A 14,507-nucleotide genomic window follows, 5' to 3' on the forward strand; every position below is an offset into this window, starting at 1 on the left:
CCAGTATACTTCACTGAAGCTGTTAAAATGTGAATAAATACTTTCCTTTAATTACAGAGCAGTTTCCATTTCTGAGCTGCTTACTCACCTTTCCAGCACTGTAAGCTGCTCTCCCAGTAGCACAGCCTCATAATGGTAGGACTGTATTCACTTGTCCCTGATGCCAGAGACTTGGAGCCACTTTTTCACTTTAGGGGCTCCATAATATCTCAGAAAGGCTCACTATGAGTATGATTGCTGTGCACTTCCCTGCAGCTGATGCATGTTCCCCACCAACCCAAAATGAGATAGGAAGAAAAGAGAGGTCTCCTGCAAACCTCTGTGAGACCTCTCTTTTCCTGTTGAGTGCACTCTGCTGCTCCTGGAAGGAATTCTAACTGAAGCTGTAGAAGGGTTGTTCATCTAAGGCTGTCTCTCATATACTGAACCACCATATGATGAATATGATGCCATATTATATATATATATATATATTTATATAATGGCTGTCTGCTTTAGTGAAAAAAATTCACAAACCTTCAAGAATCACAGTTAAAAGGAATACCTCCCTCTGCCATTAGGGAAGTGAAAAGTATTCAGAAGCAGAAATAGGAAATGCCTGTATACTAACGGCTGGTTAGAGGAGTGAAATCAACTCATTCTCTTTTGAAACAAAAGGAAAGTTTAAACTTGTTCTGTTTTGGCTTCTGTGACAGCCTTATCATCACACACTGCTTTTGCCCAACCATCAACCCAAGAGATCTAAAAAGCCTAACAATAGGCAATAGAGAAAATGGAATTGTACAGGCTGTGTGCAAGTGCTGGGGTTACCGTAGCAAGATAAAAGTTGCAAAAGCATAGAGGTATTATGAGAATATGGTATTGTATGGCAGGGGCGTTTAACATAAAGAACAGGATCAGTTAAAGGAGCAAAGAACCTAAAATAGGAAACAAGGCTTTGGATATTATATTACTTGCTTTGTACTTATGCTACAACATTTAAAAACTAGGAAACAGAAAGACTGACCACCTGGTGACATTAAAAGTAACATATACAGCAGAAGGACTACATCCAGTGATTTTAACCTGGAAATTAGTATTTTTCCACATTCAAATATCTTATAATGAGAAATATGAACACATTATAAAAACAACCCTGGTAGCTGAGTAACTCTCATCCTTAGCAATTTATGTATATTGGAACTGCGTGGTGTTCAAAGTATGGCTTAAAGACTCCAACTTTGCAGTTCATTCTATAGAAACACAGTGAAGTATGTTCAGATGCATACAAAATTCAGAATGGAAGGTGAACAATTCATTTCACCCTTGAAAAGGGATGATGAACTTCCATTGACTTTTATGATACATAAAAGGCCAGATCAAGCACTCCATAATTACTACCAATATTAACAGCAACCTAGGTCTTGTACTTCAGGCAGAAATCTCTGTGATTAATCTCACACAGGCACAACAACTGCTGCCTTCAAAATCATCAAGTACTCAGTTCCTAAATAGGTCAAGGTATTTACAGTCCTCTAAAATTCAATTTTCCCAATACTACAGAAAAAAAATAAAGCCTTTGTGTTGATTATATATAGTAAATCTTCTCTGCTCCTTGAGGCTAATGGGAGTTTGCTACATATAGTAGTTGCTAGCCAAATCATAAAACTCTTAAGAAGATGGCAAAAAAGGGCTTAGTTAATACTTTCACAAATCCTTTTCTTCTACAATTCAGTTGCATAGTTTTACTTCAGAGGAGGCTGGGGGCATTTCAGAACTGAGAACAGTATTGCAACATAACTGGATGAACTTGATACTGGAATTTTTGGTAGTACAAATTCCCTAGTCATGCAGTTGGGAAGTAAGAACTTTTGCTCTAAAACTGGGAGCTCATAATTTACATGATAAATATTAGTGGGGGAAAAGTGAAGTATTAGAAGTAGTATTAATTGTAGAGGACACTGCTGGGAATTTACCTGGAATGCTAAACAGAACTGTGCCCAACTAACATGAAGAAAATATTACAATCCAGAAGAGTGAAAAAATAGTTGTGTGAAGGAATGGACACACCAAAAATGGTTGCAGAGGTTGTCTCAATTGGCCTAGGAGAGCAAAGCATGTCTGTAGTTTTCCATTTGTTAGCACATTGGGAAGATGATCATATCAGAAGAGTTACGTAACTTTGCTGCCTTAAATAGTGAACTGGACCTGATGCCTTGGGTCATGCCTTTCAAACTTTTGTTTATATGCCTAAATCAGACATATTAATTATGAAAAAGAATCAAGTATTTTATGCTATTGCATTAAAAAAACAGTGATAATTTAAGATACCTGAACTATGGAAAGATTTGAGGAGTAGCATCAAAAGCAAGCTTCCCTCCTCCAGATCGCTGTCCAATAAAAAAAATTACAACTGCATACAAAACCAAGTCATTTATTTATAAAATCTGGAAATATTCACATGTATATTCATAGAACAATCACAGTCAGAAAACTCGGCAATTTTTGGTATGAATTTCTGTGTAAATGTATAAAGAAAAAAATTATTTGATTACAAATAATTGTACTGTATAGTTTTGTGAAATTTCCCTTGCAGAACACATGCAGCTGGTGTGTAATGTTATTATCTTGTTCTAATTTTCACTATTTCACCTCGATGTAATGATTAAAAGCCAAGTGGCTGTCATGCTTTGATAAGCAACATGCCAGCAGGCAGAAAGGACTGCAGGAGCCCCACTGAGAGAATCTGTCAGCTTTTCTTTGACCTAAAAAGTTCTGGTTTGGTAGATGATGGGGATTTAATCTTGTATACAATTATTCTGTGGTAGATAAAAACCCCTGAATTTAGTTAGATTAAACTTGAAGTCTTGTAATTAGATTCAGCTAAGTTTGTACATAAACTATCTCTTTTTTCTTTCCCTCTTCATTTTCCTTCTTCCTTCTTTCCATAATTGTTTATCTATTCTGTGCTTCTTTTGCTCTAAGAAGTATGGAATGTTTCTAAGTTATAAATAACAGAGTTTTAGGCTGCAAAAGAAACATCAAATTTAAAAAAGGATAGTATGATGGGCTTTAAGCTTTTGTTATCTAAAGCAAAAACTTCTACAGTGGCTCCCTTTGTATTCTTTTGGTCTGAAATTACTGTCATTATCTATAAATAGTCCTGATTTTAGGAGGTTTAATGTAAGAAAGGCCCTAGTTTTGTAATCATATTGCTGTGAGCAATTATCTGGTGAAAAATTAAATTACTGGGACCTTACAATAATCAATCCTCTCTGTAGTAATGCATTGTAATAGAATTCCACATTTGTAGAATCCTGAATATTCTTTAGAGCGAAAAAAAGAGACATAAAAATATAAAGTATCATCCAAATAATAATGTTTTGCTGTGTTGAAAATACTTACACAATATACAAATATGACTAAAAAGTAAAAACCCAATGAAAACTTTTACAGTTTATCGACAATTGCAAAATAGAAGTTTTCATAGGACTAACATACTTTCATTTGCCCCAAACCATAATGGTCATTCAGATAATCTAGTACTGCTGAGGTACTTGATAAAACATTGAAAACTTTTTTTTCTTGTTTTGAAGTGATGCGCTCCATCATGTACATTAAGTGGTGGTGAAAACACGTAAAAGGAGTTCCGTGCTCAAGGGCGATGTCAACCCAGTCCTGGATGCACTGAAAAGGTGTCTCTTCATATCCTGCAAACATGGCTGGATTTGCCAAGAGTCCTCTAGCCACCATGATACCTTCAAATTGGAAATGAAAGCAGTAAGTTACATTCTAGTTTCAATTTTATGCTAAATCTTCCTGTGGAGTTTGTACAGCACCCCTTAGGACACCCACCCAAAGCTTACAGATAGTAATGAGAGAACAACAGGGATGAGTATTACAGCTGTATCAGAGAAATCCATTGAACAAGGCAAACCTCAGAGCATCTACAACACCTACCCACACATTCCAGAAATTCTGAAACAAAACACAGGTCACAGAAGCATTTCTTCCCTTCTTTTGAAACTGCAACTAATTAGTACTTTGTTCTTATTCGTTACACACATTTATTGATTTGTAACATAAAATTATGATGGGAAGACAAAAGAGAACCAATAATTTTCTGTGCAACTCAGTCTATTCACTGTTCTTCTTCCACTAAGAGCTCAATGGCTCAATTAAGTACATTTTAGGACTCTTGGTCTGCAGTAAATCTTTCTGAACAAGCATGTAGTGTATTTGCAACTCTACTCCAATACTGTCAGACAAACCCATACAAGTTCTATTGTAATTTTTCTGTGATTAAGGGTTTCTAGTTTTCTGCACTATCAAGATATAATCTATCACACTCGGTCTTTTCTTAAAAAATAGGATGAGGATGATCAAAACTGAAACATTTATTTTGTTATTGTCCATGACAGAAAAAACTGAATGCTTAATATTTTTGCTATGGAACAAGGTCAGCTGGACTATGAGAACATTTTTTTTTGTATTATGCATTTCCTTTCTGCTCTGTATTTGGGGGGAAAGTCACTGTAAGCAGCATGGCAGCTCAGTTCAATTTCTGTTGTAGCTATTAAACAACAACAGTGTCAGCAGAAACCTGCCACAGGTACTGCTCTCTTTCCTGTTTTTCTCTAGCTGGAAGACACAAAGTCTGTAGATACAGATTACCTTTTCAGAACATATACCAAATTTCCATACTGTCTTGAAATGACAGACAGTTGCAGGAATCTATTGTGAATTCTATGACTGAAATGAAAGTGCAATGCCTCACTGTGTCCTTGAAGTTAACCATCTGCTTAACAATATATTCCTTTTCCACTGTGTACTTACTGTAGGAAATCTGCTCCCATGTGCAGGAAGTAAAGATTTCCAAGTGGAAGTTTACAGTTCTTTAGAATTATCAGCTCCATAAAGAGACAGAATGTCTGAAGGTCCCCCTGAACTCCACTACTTGAGTAATGAGATAGCATAATTAATTACAGAGCTTTTGTAATTTGCCTCAGAAATAATTATTTGTGGCTTTGAATAGCAGTGCTCTAGTGTTCTGATGATCACCAGTGATTCTGCTTATGAGTTTTTTAAGGCATCTAAAATACCCTCTTTCATTTGTCTCCTCAAGGAGAGAAAGCACTCAAATCATGTCCTACTTACATTCAAAGCAAATACCTTGAAACCTGGTAAATGTACTTAGAAAACAGAGTATGTTTAATCTTACCATCTGCTTCTGTCAAGTGATGAACATTTTCAGCATCTTTTAAAGATTTAATGTCTCCATTAGCCACAATAGGTATAGACATGCTTTGTTTAATTATTTTAATTGCATCATAATGTACAGGTTGATGCCTTTCTTCTATACTTCTCCCATGTACTGTAATCCATGAAACTCCAGCTGCTTCAGCTTTCTGACACAGGTCAACTGTTCTTTTTAAGTCCTCATGGATCCTAAAATTGCAAGGAATGAAAGCAGTAGGTAGTAAATTTCCTGGCCTATATAAAAAGCACTCCTCCATAAGGAGGAATTACCACAGATTTCCATAAATAACAGTATAAAGCCAATATTACAGTTGAAAAACAGTGTCTGATTTTTGAGCTGTTTTTAAGATATATGACTTTAGTGTATGGAAACTGGTATTTAATTTAACATTTTCCACTTATATCACATCTCTGTAATATACATGGCAAATTTTATAAAGATTGAGCAAGGGTACCCAAAAAATCTAAAATCAAGGCCATTATTTTGCATATTTTGTGGGGGAAAAAATTTGGGGAAAAAAATCTAAGTTATAACAGTCCCCCTTTCCAGAAGGACTGGAAACTGAGTTGCAACTTAAAAGACAAATAACAAAAGGCACGTAGGATATATGGCTAAATAATGCATCGAGAATGGTCATAGAATCATAGAATGGCTCACTGTGGAAGCAACCTCAACCATCATTCAGTTCCAATTCCCCTGCTATGGGGAGGTCCTGGATCTTCCACTAGACCAGGTTGCTCAGAGCTCATCCAACCTGGCCTTCCAAACTTCCAGGGATGGGCATCCACAATTTCTCTGCACAACCTGCTCCAGTGCTTTAGCACCTCCACAGTAAAGAATTTCTTCCTAATTTCTTTTAATCTAATCATGCCCTCTTTTAGCCTGAAGCCATTCCCTTTTGTCCTGTCACATCATGCCTTTGTACAAAGTCTGTCTCCATCTTTCTTGTTCACTCCCTTTAGGTACTGGAAGGCTGCTGTGAAGTCCCCCTGGAGCCTTCTATTCTCTGGGCTGCACACAAAGCAATGAAAAACAAGTCTACAGAAGTTTAGATGCTGATGTAGGGAAGCAGAATGTATTCCTTACAGTAGCTGTGGGACCAGTTCTCAGTTTTGTTACCCATCCCTTTATACTCAATTGCAACTGTGGCTCTGCTCTCTAATAGCTCACAAAGCAAATCCTTGTGGTGATACAGACTGTGTACTGCTTTTCTTTTATAGAAGCCCTCATCTTTTAATTTGTACTTTCATGTAGTTTGGATTGCAAGAGAACTCTAGCTCACGGTATGTTATCTGGGTAAGTGGTCAAAGGCTGTGCTGGTTCTAAATTTTCTAATACTTGCCCTAGCCATTTGAGTCAAAAAATCTCAGCAGTCTTCAAATATTAGGAAGTTACTATAATGTGTAGTATTGCATTAACAGAATTATAAATATTATTACTATTACACTAAATTCCTTAAGAAAAAAAGAGATTCTTCCATGTACCACAAACAGCAGTTAAGTTAGACCTACCTTATTTTAATAGACACTGAAAATTTAGGGTTGTCGATCTGCCTCCGTACGTGTTTCACCATATCTTTAACAAGCTCAGGTTTATTTATTAAGCAAGCACCATAACCTTCTGACATTGCCCATCTTTAAAAGAAAAAGAACACTCATATTCTACATCTGAAGAAATGCAGATCAATATCAGTTACATACATCAGTTTCTTTCCTTATGACCTTCAGAATGTGAGGTTAAGTGAACAGAGATAGTACTGGCTGCAGATCAATTATTTGTTTGCAGTTTGGTATAGCTTTTAGATACTGGTTCAGTCTCCATTGTGCTACCAGAACTTTGGACAAGCTACCAACTTCTTTAGGTTCAAAACAGACTCATAAGGAAAATAAATTAAAATTTAATCTACAGTGCATGCATAAAAGAAATAATTTGATGTTTCCCCTTCCCTCTGTCACAGATTTCTTTTAAACAGATGACAACTTCATATTGAAAAGGAGGATTTTTTGAAGTGCAAGTGAGGACATTATTTTAGTGATATTCTGGTCTCACTATTTTGACTGGCAAGAATAACCTTTGCTTACACATAACAGCAGCTATTTTTAAAATATTTTTTCTTATAGAGGCACATAAAGTACACCAACTTTTGTTATTTTGAAACTAATTTGCACAAGAAACAAATGATTCAAATGTAAGCATGCATTTTTGGCCTAAAAGGAACAGACAGTTCTACATACTTAACAGTAGTTAGCTTAAAAAAACCCCAATACTTCCATGCACAAGCCTCAGATCTCTCCAGAAGGGCTTTCTCAAATACTATAATTTTAGGTCAAGAAAACCTAATTAGAATAGAGAAATTAAATTTATTTGCACTGTAATATTATCTTTTACTTTCCTACATTTTTCAGGTCTTTATTTAAAAAAAGATTGCCTGACACTCATGTAATAGATGGTTCTCAATGGAACCAGTTAGGAACTACTACTCTATTTCACTGCCAAGACAAAATCTTTATCAATTTAGGTGAGAAGTACATCACTAATTCACTATACTTATAAATTTAATAAAAGATGGAAAAAATTATTTTCACTACTTTATCTGTATAATTTTATTTTAAAGACTATCCTTCACTTGCAGCAAGTTTGAGACATCATGGACTTGCCTCATTATTCTGGAAATTGCTTCATCATGATTCAAACCACTCTGCAAATTATTAGTAGCAAGCTCTTTTTGGTAGTGCACATTTAACAGTTGCTGAGAAGGGATGGACACTTCAGAGCCAACACTCAGTATCTCAGAAATGAAAAAAGGCAAGTTGGCAAATACATACAGTTTTCCCAGTAGTCTCACCATGGTGACAGGCAGCTGGGAGCATTCAGAACAGTGCCTTACCACACAGACATTTCTGACAGGTTAAAAAGCTCTTACTCTCCTGAAATCTATTTTTAGGTTAAGATAGAAATTATGATGAAAAGGAAGACCAGCATTCTTTAGTCTCTTAATTATTTCCCCATATTTACCCAGCTTGTTCAAACCTTTACCTCTGAGGACAGCCACAGTTTAGGTCTATTCCATCTGCAAAAGGACAGATGATACGGGCAGCATCACACAAAACCTGTGCTTCTTTAGCAGCAAACTGAACAATCAGTGGGTGATCACCTATGCCAATGAAAAGATATTTAGAGATTAAAAAATCCCCAGAAAATAAAAATAACAGGTTCTAAATTTTGAATGCTATTTTTGTATATTGTACAGCTGTCTGACCATGGTCCTGGCAACCAAGTATAGGTGACCCTGCATGAGCAGGGTGGCTGGATAACATGACCTACAGAGGTCCTTCCAAGCTCATATATTCTGTGATTCTGGAAGCCCTCAGTCACAAATAAACAAAGGCAGCTGGCCAGGGGCTACTTATTAAGTGAGTATGTCTATTAACAGAGGTGGAAATTCAGACAAATATAGGTGTACTACACAGTTGTACATACTGTACATACACCTTCTGATTGACTGGTGAGTTGCTGACCTTTCACAAAGACCATCTATGAAACTAGGCATTCTCTAATTTTCAGCAGCCTTCACACTTCCCCTCTTAGCCTGCCCCTTCTTGTTGCATGCTGCCCCTTTGCTGTGCTGTCTGTCTTGCCAGGTCTGAAACTTGCTTACAGAACCAATCCTTCAGGAAAGAACTAAAACACCCACAAGCTTTGCCCTTCCTCATCCCCGCCCATCATTTTCCTTTTCTGTGTCAACATGGCTGTTTTCTGTCCACAACGTGACACGCAGAATTGGAATGAGCACACGTGTGCAGGAGCATCTCTAGCAGCTTTGTCTCTAGTGAGAAACCAAAGTGCCAGTGCCCCTCAGCTTGGGTTTGCTGAACTACTTGTGATTTACTAAGCCCCTGCAGAGAGCCAGATGGTCATTTGGAACATGAGTTCCTCTTTTACAGCTACTGCATTACATTAAAGGCATCTCAAATATCTCAAGCAGTCTCAGCACTCACTTTCCATGTAAACAATTGCTGTAGTTAAGAAGCAGCAGCGTGGTATCAGAGCACTGATGGAAAGAGATGATCCAACAAATGCACAAAACAAGTGCACTTCTTGTACTGAAGAGACCACAAGTGCTTTCTAAACATTTTTCTGTTTTAGAGGAAAGTAAGTAGTTATTGAAATGGTGGAGATTAAGTAAGAAAGGCCACCACTACCCTCTCAATCAAGCTGAGGCACTTCTAAAAGTTACCTAAAAATCCAGCAAGCAAAAAAAAAACCTGCACGTATATTTTTAAAAGTGTCCTTTTAATAGTGCTCTAGCTGAAGAGATTTACATTGTTATACCTAATATTTCAGAATAAGCCCACATGCCTAGTTTCTCTTTGTTGAGCATTAAGTAATATAAATACTAAGTCTAGCCACATAAATTTTTTTTAGCAGCAGCCACAAAGAACACCTACCTCTGAGAAATACAAAACAAAGAAACAGGAATGCAGAAGAAAATGCAAAACATAAATTGCAAACCTACCCTACTAATTAGAAGACAAAATCCCCAAACAGCCAGCAAGTTAAACATAAAACCACACAAAATATAAATGCCAATAATGTAAATACTATAATCTGGTCAAAGCATGAAGCAGAGTGTTTCATAGGCCTGTAAAATTAAGGACAGCACAAAGCAACTGAGTAGGAAAAGGATGTTGTTTACAACACTAAGACATTTCATCTCCTCTTTCCCTATCCCAGCACTCCCCAGAATACACTCCATATCTGAGCTGTAGAACTTCAATGCCACCATACTTAGTGTAGATCAGAAGTGTAAGCAAATACAAGGGGGGCAAACTAGTAACTGTGGTGCTTTGACCCATACATTTTTGAGTCAGTTATGTTCTTACTCATTTATTTTTACATTCAATGAGTTATTAATGGATTTTTTGTAGTTGCATTCCACTCATAAGAGAGTCTACCTGTGCTTTCCAATGTGAATTTTCTCTGTAATTGCTCTGTTCTATTTGAATAATGCACCATAATAGTGGGTGATTTATTACCATAACACATAGCCAATGCTAAAACAGTGAAATACACTTCCCTATTACACATACACTTACAAAAACACAAATTCTGTGGCCTGAATAGACTAAATCATCCCAATTTATAGACCCTACACTGATCTTACTTGCATGTTAGTGGTGCTTTTCATTCCTCCAGCTGCAGCCTATGCTCATGCATTCCTTGTCACACTGTTCTGCTGCAGCCACTTCACGCCAACAGATCTCTGTCGTTCTCGTCACCTCTTCCCACATACTTCAGATCTCTTTATAGCCATGACACTGTATAGGTCTCATACTTCTTATTATAGGGTCTGGTTATGTTTCTGTACCATGCCTGAAGCCTTGCTTCTCCCCCTCAACCCCAGGCATGCTTAAACCTCTGGTCTCTTTTGTGCTTTCTTATGCTCGTTTCCTCAGTCATCCACGAACAGCCCCTTCCACCCTCCAGTCTGGCTAATATGAAACCCTTCTTCTTTTGTCAGTCCTTGACTCCACTGTATCAATGCCTGGTCTATTGCTTTTTTCACCTTTAGTAACACTCTTATTTTTGCTAGAGACTAGAAAATTTTCCTGGATGAGCTGAGTGTTTGTCTCTAAAACACACATGAAACAATTGCTAGAAAAAGAATCTTACTGTCATCTTGGTACGTGGTCTAGATGTGATGGAGTTACTTGTCAAATTTATTTCAAGTTCATTTACAGTAGCCTGTGTGGTGCTGCATTTTGGATTTTGTGATAAAACCAATGTTGATAATTCACAGCTGTTTTGGCTGTTGTTGCAAAGTACATGCACAGTGTCAAAACTTCCTGGTTTTCTCACTTTGCTTTCCCCTACCCCCAACAAACAGACTGGGGTGGGCAAGAAGTTTGCAGCAAAGCTATGACAGCTGACTCGAACAGAAACAAGGAGTAGTCCATACTGTATAACACCAAGCTCAGCAAGGAAATTGGATGATAGGGAAACAAAAAAAGTGGGTTGGGACAAGGAATTTTTGTTCCAGTGGTCCAGACCAGGCATTGGTCTGCTAGTAGGAAGTGATTGCCTTTGCATAACTTGTTTCTTTCCCTTTTTCTTCCCTTTACATATTAAGCTGCCTTTATTTTAACAAATGAATTTTTCTTTCATTTGCTTTTCCTATTCTCCCCCGTGCGCTGGGAGAATGAAGGAAGAATGAGTGAGTAGCTATGTGTGGTCAACCCCCACAGATATAAATCACTTTGGAGCCCTTGATTTCAGGTGAAGACAAGGTTTTCCACTATTTAATTTCACCCACTATCACTGGACTGTGCTTACTCTCACTAGATTATTTCTGTGTTTTTATAATCAGACAGTATACCAAAATTGTTAACTGATGTCAAGTTTTGTAACTCACTTCATTCACCTGGTCAATTTCACTTATGATCACATAAAACATTCTGACAAGACAATGGTTTATTAAAAACAATACCTTTGTTTGTTGTGAATTCGCTGTCTCTGGCTTTTGCAGATCTCACAAAATCAGCTGCTACTATCATTGGTGTATAACACAAATCACAACTGTACTTCCTAACCAAGGTTCTGAAAGCCAACCTGCAGACACATGAAGATTAAGAGGTAAATAGTTAAGGCATTTTTCTGATTAGCTACCCTAAAATGCTGTTCTAACATGCAGTATTGTGGGGATGTTCAAGATGTTCACGTCCCACATCTACCTCTGTCTTAAATAAAGGAGAAGAAGGTAATCACCCATTTTTAGTCATTATAAATTTGAGAAACAAGTTTCTAAGCAGTGAAAATGACAGAGCTGACATGACAATTACTTACTTTGAATAGCGGACCATAGGAGCACATATTTTTACAACTTGCCCAGAATGAAACAAATCCATGGGATCTTTTAGTTGGCATTCTTTAGTTTCTCTGATGTCACCAATCATGTATAACTAACAGTCCTTGCAGCATCTGGAAAAAACAAACAGCGTTTGAAACATTCGTCATTCAGCTACTTCTCACGGGCGGTGCTGCAGAGCAGCACAGTTTACACAGCACTGCCGTTCTGGTGAAGCGACCGGCCAGAGGCTGCTCCCCGCAGGGTGCCGGGGACAGCCCTCACGGAACGGTCCCTCCCGGCACAGCCTCACCCTGCACGGCCCCTCACGGCCCGGCTCCCCGCGGCACAGCCTCACCCTGCACGGCCCATCCCGGCATGGCCCATCCCGGCACGGCTCCCCCCTGCACCACGGCCCCTCATGGCACGGCTTCCCCCGTCACAGCCTCACCCTGCACGGCCCCTCCCGGCACGGCTCCCCCCAGCACAGCCTCACCCGGCACGGCCCCTCATGGCATGGCCCATCCCAGTATGGCCCATTCGGGCACGGCTCCCCCAGGCACAGCCTCCCCCTGCACCACGGCCTCTCACGACACAGCTCCCCCCAGCACAGCCCATTCGGGCACGGCTCCCCCCAGCACGGCACGGCTCCCCCCGGCCCGGTCCGGGCCGCGCTCGCTCCCGCCGGCTCCGCTCACCACGTGCCGGTGCCGCCGCCGCCCGCTCCGTCGCGCTCCTTCGCCATCATCGCCGTGCGCCGCGTCCGGGAGTGACGCGCGGGCTCCGGCACCGCCAGCATGGAGGAGGCGGGGGCCGCCCCCGCCCCGGCGCTCGCCGAGCTGCGGGCGGACGGTGAGGCGCGGCCGCGGGCTCGGGGGGCAGCGCCGGGCACAGCCCCGCCGGCACGACCGTCCCGGGGGCCCTCCGCGGCGGGCCAGAGAGTCCCCTGTGAGGGCGGCGGTGGGCCGGGCGGGCGGGGGAGCCCCGGGAGTTCGGGCGGGGGAGCGAATGCCCCGGTGCGGGGAGGGACCGCGATGGGTGCGCGGAGTGTGCGCTGGAGCTCGCTTGCTCCCAAAGAGAAAGAAATTGCGTTGGAACATGAGGCGAAGGTGCTCGGTTGAGTTGAGAGTAGCTGTCTGGGAACTCTGGTCTTGGTTGATCCAGAGTTATAATTGCAGTGTTATTTCATAATTGTTTTATAAACTTATAAACTGTTGTCGAAATCCGCTGATTTCATGAAGTTTTGTCTCATGCTACTTGTCAATGATTTGCAGCTGACTCGTGTGTTTGGCTATGGGTACAGGCTCAACAGCTTCACTCTGGTTACACTGCAAAGTTTGAGAAAATAAGATATTGATACTTATTAGTGTATTCTGCTCAAGAGAAGGGTGTGGGAAATAAAGAAACATGTGACTTTATCACCATTTGCAAAAAAAAAAAAAAAAAATCCCCAAAACAAACACGAACCTCAGTTACCGGTTCCAGACTTGTTTCTTATGATTGTGCCCTCTTCCGACGTTTGTACTGTGTGATGTAGAGAACATTTACTATTATGTTGAAGAAATTGACAGAGATCTGTACACTGCAGGGCTATAAGTATTATTTCATTCTTCCAAACCATGAAAATAAATCCCTAAAATCCTAAATCCTTTTACAGAATGCTATGCTGACTTCTTCAGAGAAGACTTTGATGTGAAAGCTTACACTTCCCAGTCCATCCATCAGGCTGTGATAGCTGAGCAGTTGGCTAAACTTGCTCAAGGTATTAGTCAGTTGGATAAAGAGCTGCATTTACAAGTAAGTTTAAAATGTACCTGTTATTCTGGGGTGATTGATATAAACTAGTCAAAAACTTAGTGTTCTTATAAGCTTGTAATTTGTGATATTGCCCAGTTCCTCTGCAAGCAGTTACTAAAGGTACAGCTTGCAGCTAAACTAGGAGTGAGTTGGACAACTCAGTTAAGCCTACAGTCAGTACTCCTAGCAGGTAGCCATGTATTGTTTCAGGTTTTGTAGTCTTATCACTGTATTCTGTTTTACTCTTCCTGGTAAGAAGGAAAACTCTTTCCAAATGATTGTGTCAACTCTCATAAACACTTTAGGCCATGTTCAGCATGGCATTGTGAGAAGATAGGGAGAGCTTGCACCTTTACATCACGTGCTGAAGAGCAGCATAAGCCCTGGGACTTACCTTTAGCTAGGCAGATATAACCTATGTTAACATACCTCTACACCTTCAGAAAGGCTTTTGAGTTAAGATAGAAGACTTCTTCTATGCAGAAATCATAAATCCACAGTAGACATTGTAATGAGAACACTTGCTAAGTTTGTCTGTAGTTTCAGCACTTGCTTCTTCCCTCCTCCTGCCCCAGTTAGTAAATTCTTTGGGAACTAGTTTATATATGTCATAAATAGAAAAAAAAA

At 39.7% G+C, this 14,507-nt stretch overlaps 2 protein-coding genes across 6 annotated transcripts in view; one reads left to right on the forward strand and one right to left on the reverse strand.

Moving 5' to 3' along the window:
* The window catches only part of DUS4L (dihydrouridine synthase 4 like), a 36,872-nt gene extending 24,030 nt beyond the window's left edge, over positions 1-12,842 (reverse strand). Inside the window, exons 1-7 of one of the 3 annotated variants that reach the window (XM_058805056.1) lie at positions 12,782-12,842; positions 12,083-12,217; positions 11,727-11,848; positions 8,276-8,393; positions 6,751-6,873; positions 5,201-5,427; positions 2,398-3,737 (exon numbers count right to left, since the gene is read on the reverse strand). In XM_058805056.1, the coding sequence (XP_058661039.1) occupies positions 3,472-3,737; positions 5,201-5,427; positions 6,751-6,873; positions 8,276-8,393; positions 11,727-11,848; positions 12,083-12,192 (966 nt within the window). In that variant the 5' untranslated portion in view covers positions 12,193-12,217; positions 12,782-12,842 and the 3' untranslated portion in view covers positions 2,398-3,471. The other 2 variants (XM_058805057.1, XM_058805059.1) reach the window with 2 other exon arrangements.
* Positions 12,727-14,507, forward strand: part of COG5 (component of oligomeric golgi complex 5) — a 175,769-nt gene continuing 173,988 nt past the window's right edge. For 2 of the 3 annotated variants that reach the window (XM_058805046.1, XM_058805047.1), the window contains exons 1-2: positions 12,727-12,935; positions 13,741-13,880. In XM_058805046.1, the coding sequence (XP_058661029.1) occupies positions 12,881-12,935; positions 13,741-13,880 (195 nt within the window). In that variant the 5' untranslated portion in view covers positions 12,727-12,880. Of the gene's footprint in view, positions 12,936-12,973; positions 13,032-13,740; positions 13,881-14,507 lie in introns of those variants that run through there. The other variant, XM_058805049.1, reaches the window with a different exon arrangement.

The sequence above is a fragment of the Ammospiza caudacuta genome, chromosome 5 (assembly GCF_027887145.1).
Source record: "Ammospiza caudacuta isolate bAmmCau1 chromosome 5, bAmmCau1.pri, whole genome shotgun sequence".
In the NCBI taxonomy this organism is placed as follows: domain Eukaryota; kingdom Metazoa; phylum Chordata; class Aves; order Passeriformes; family Passerellidae; genus Ammospiza; species Ammospiza caudacuta.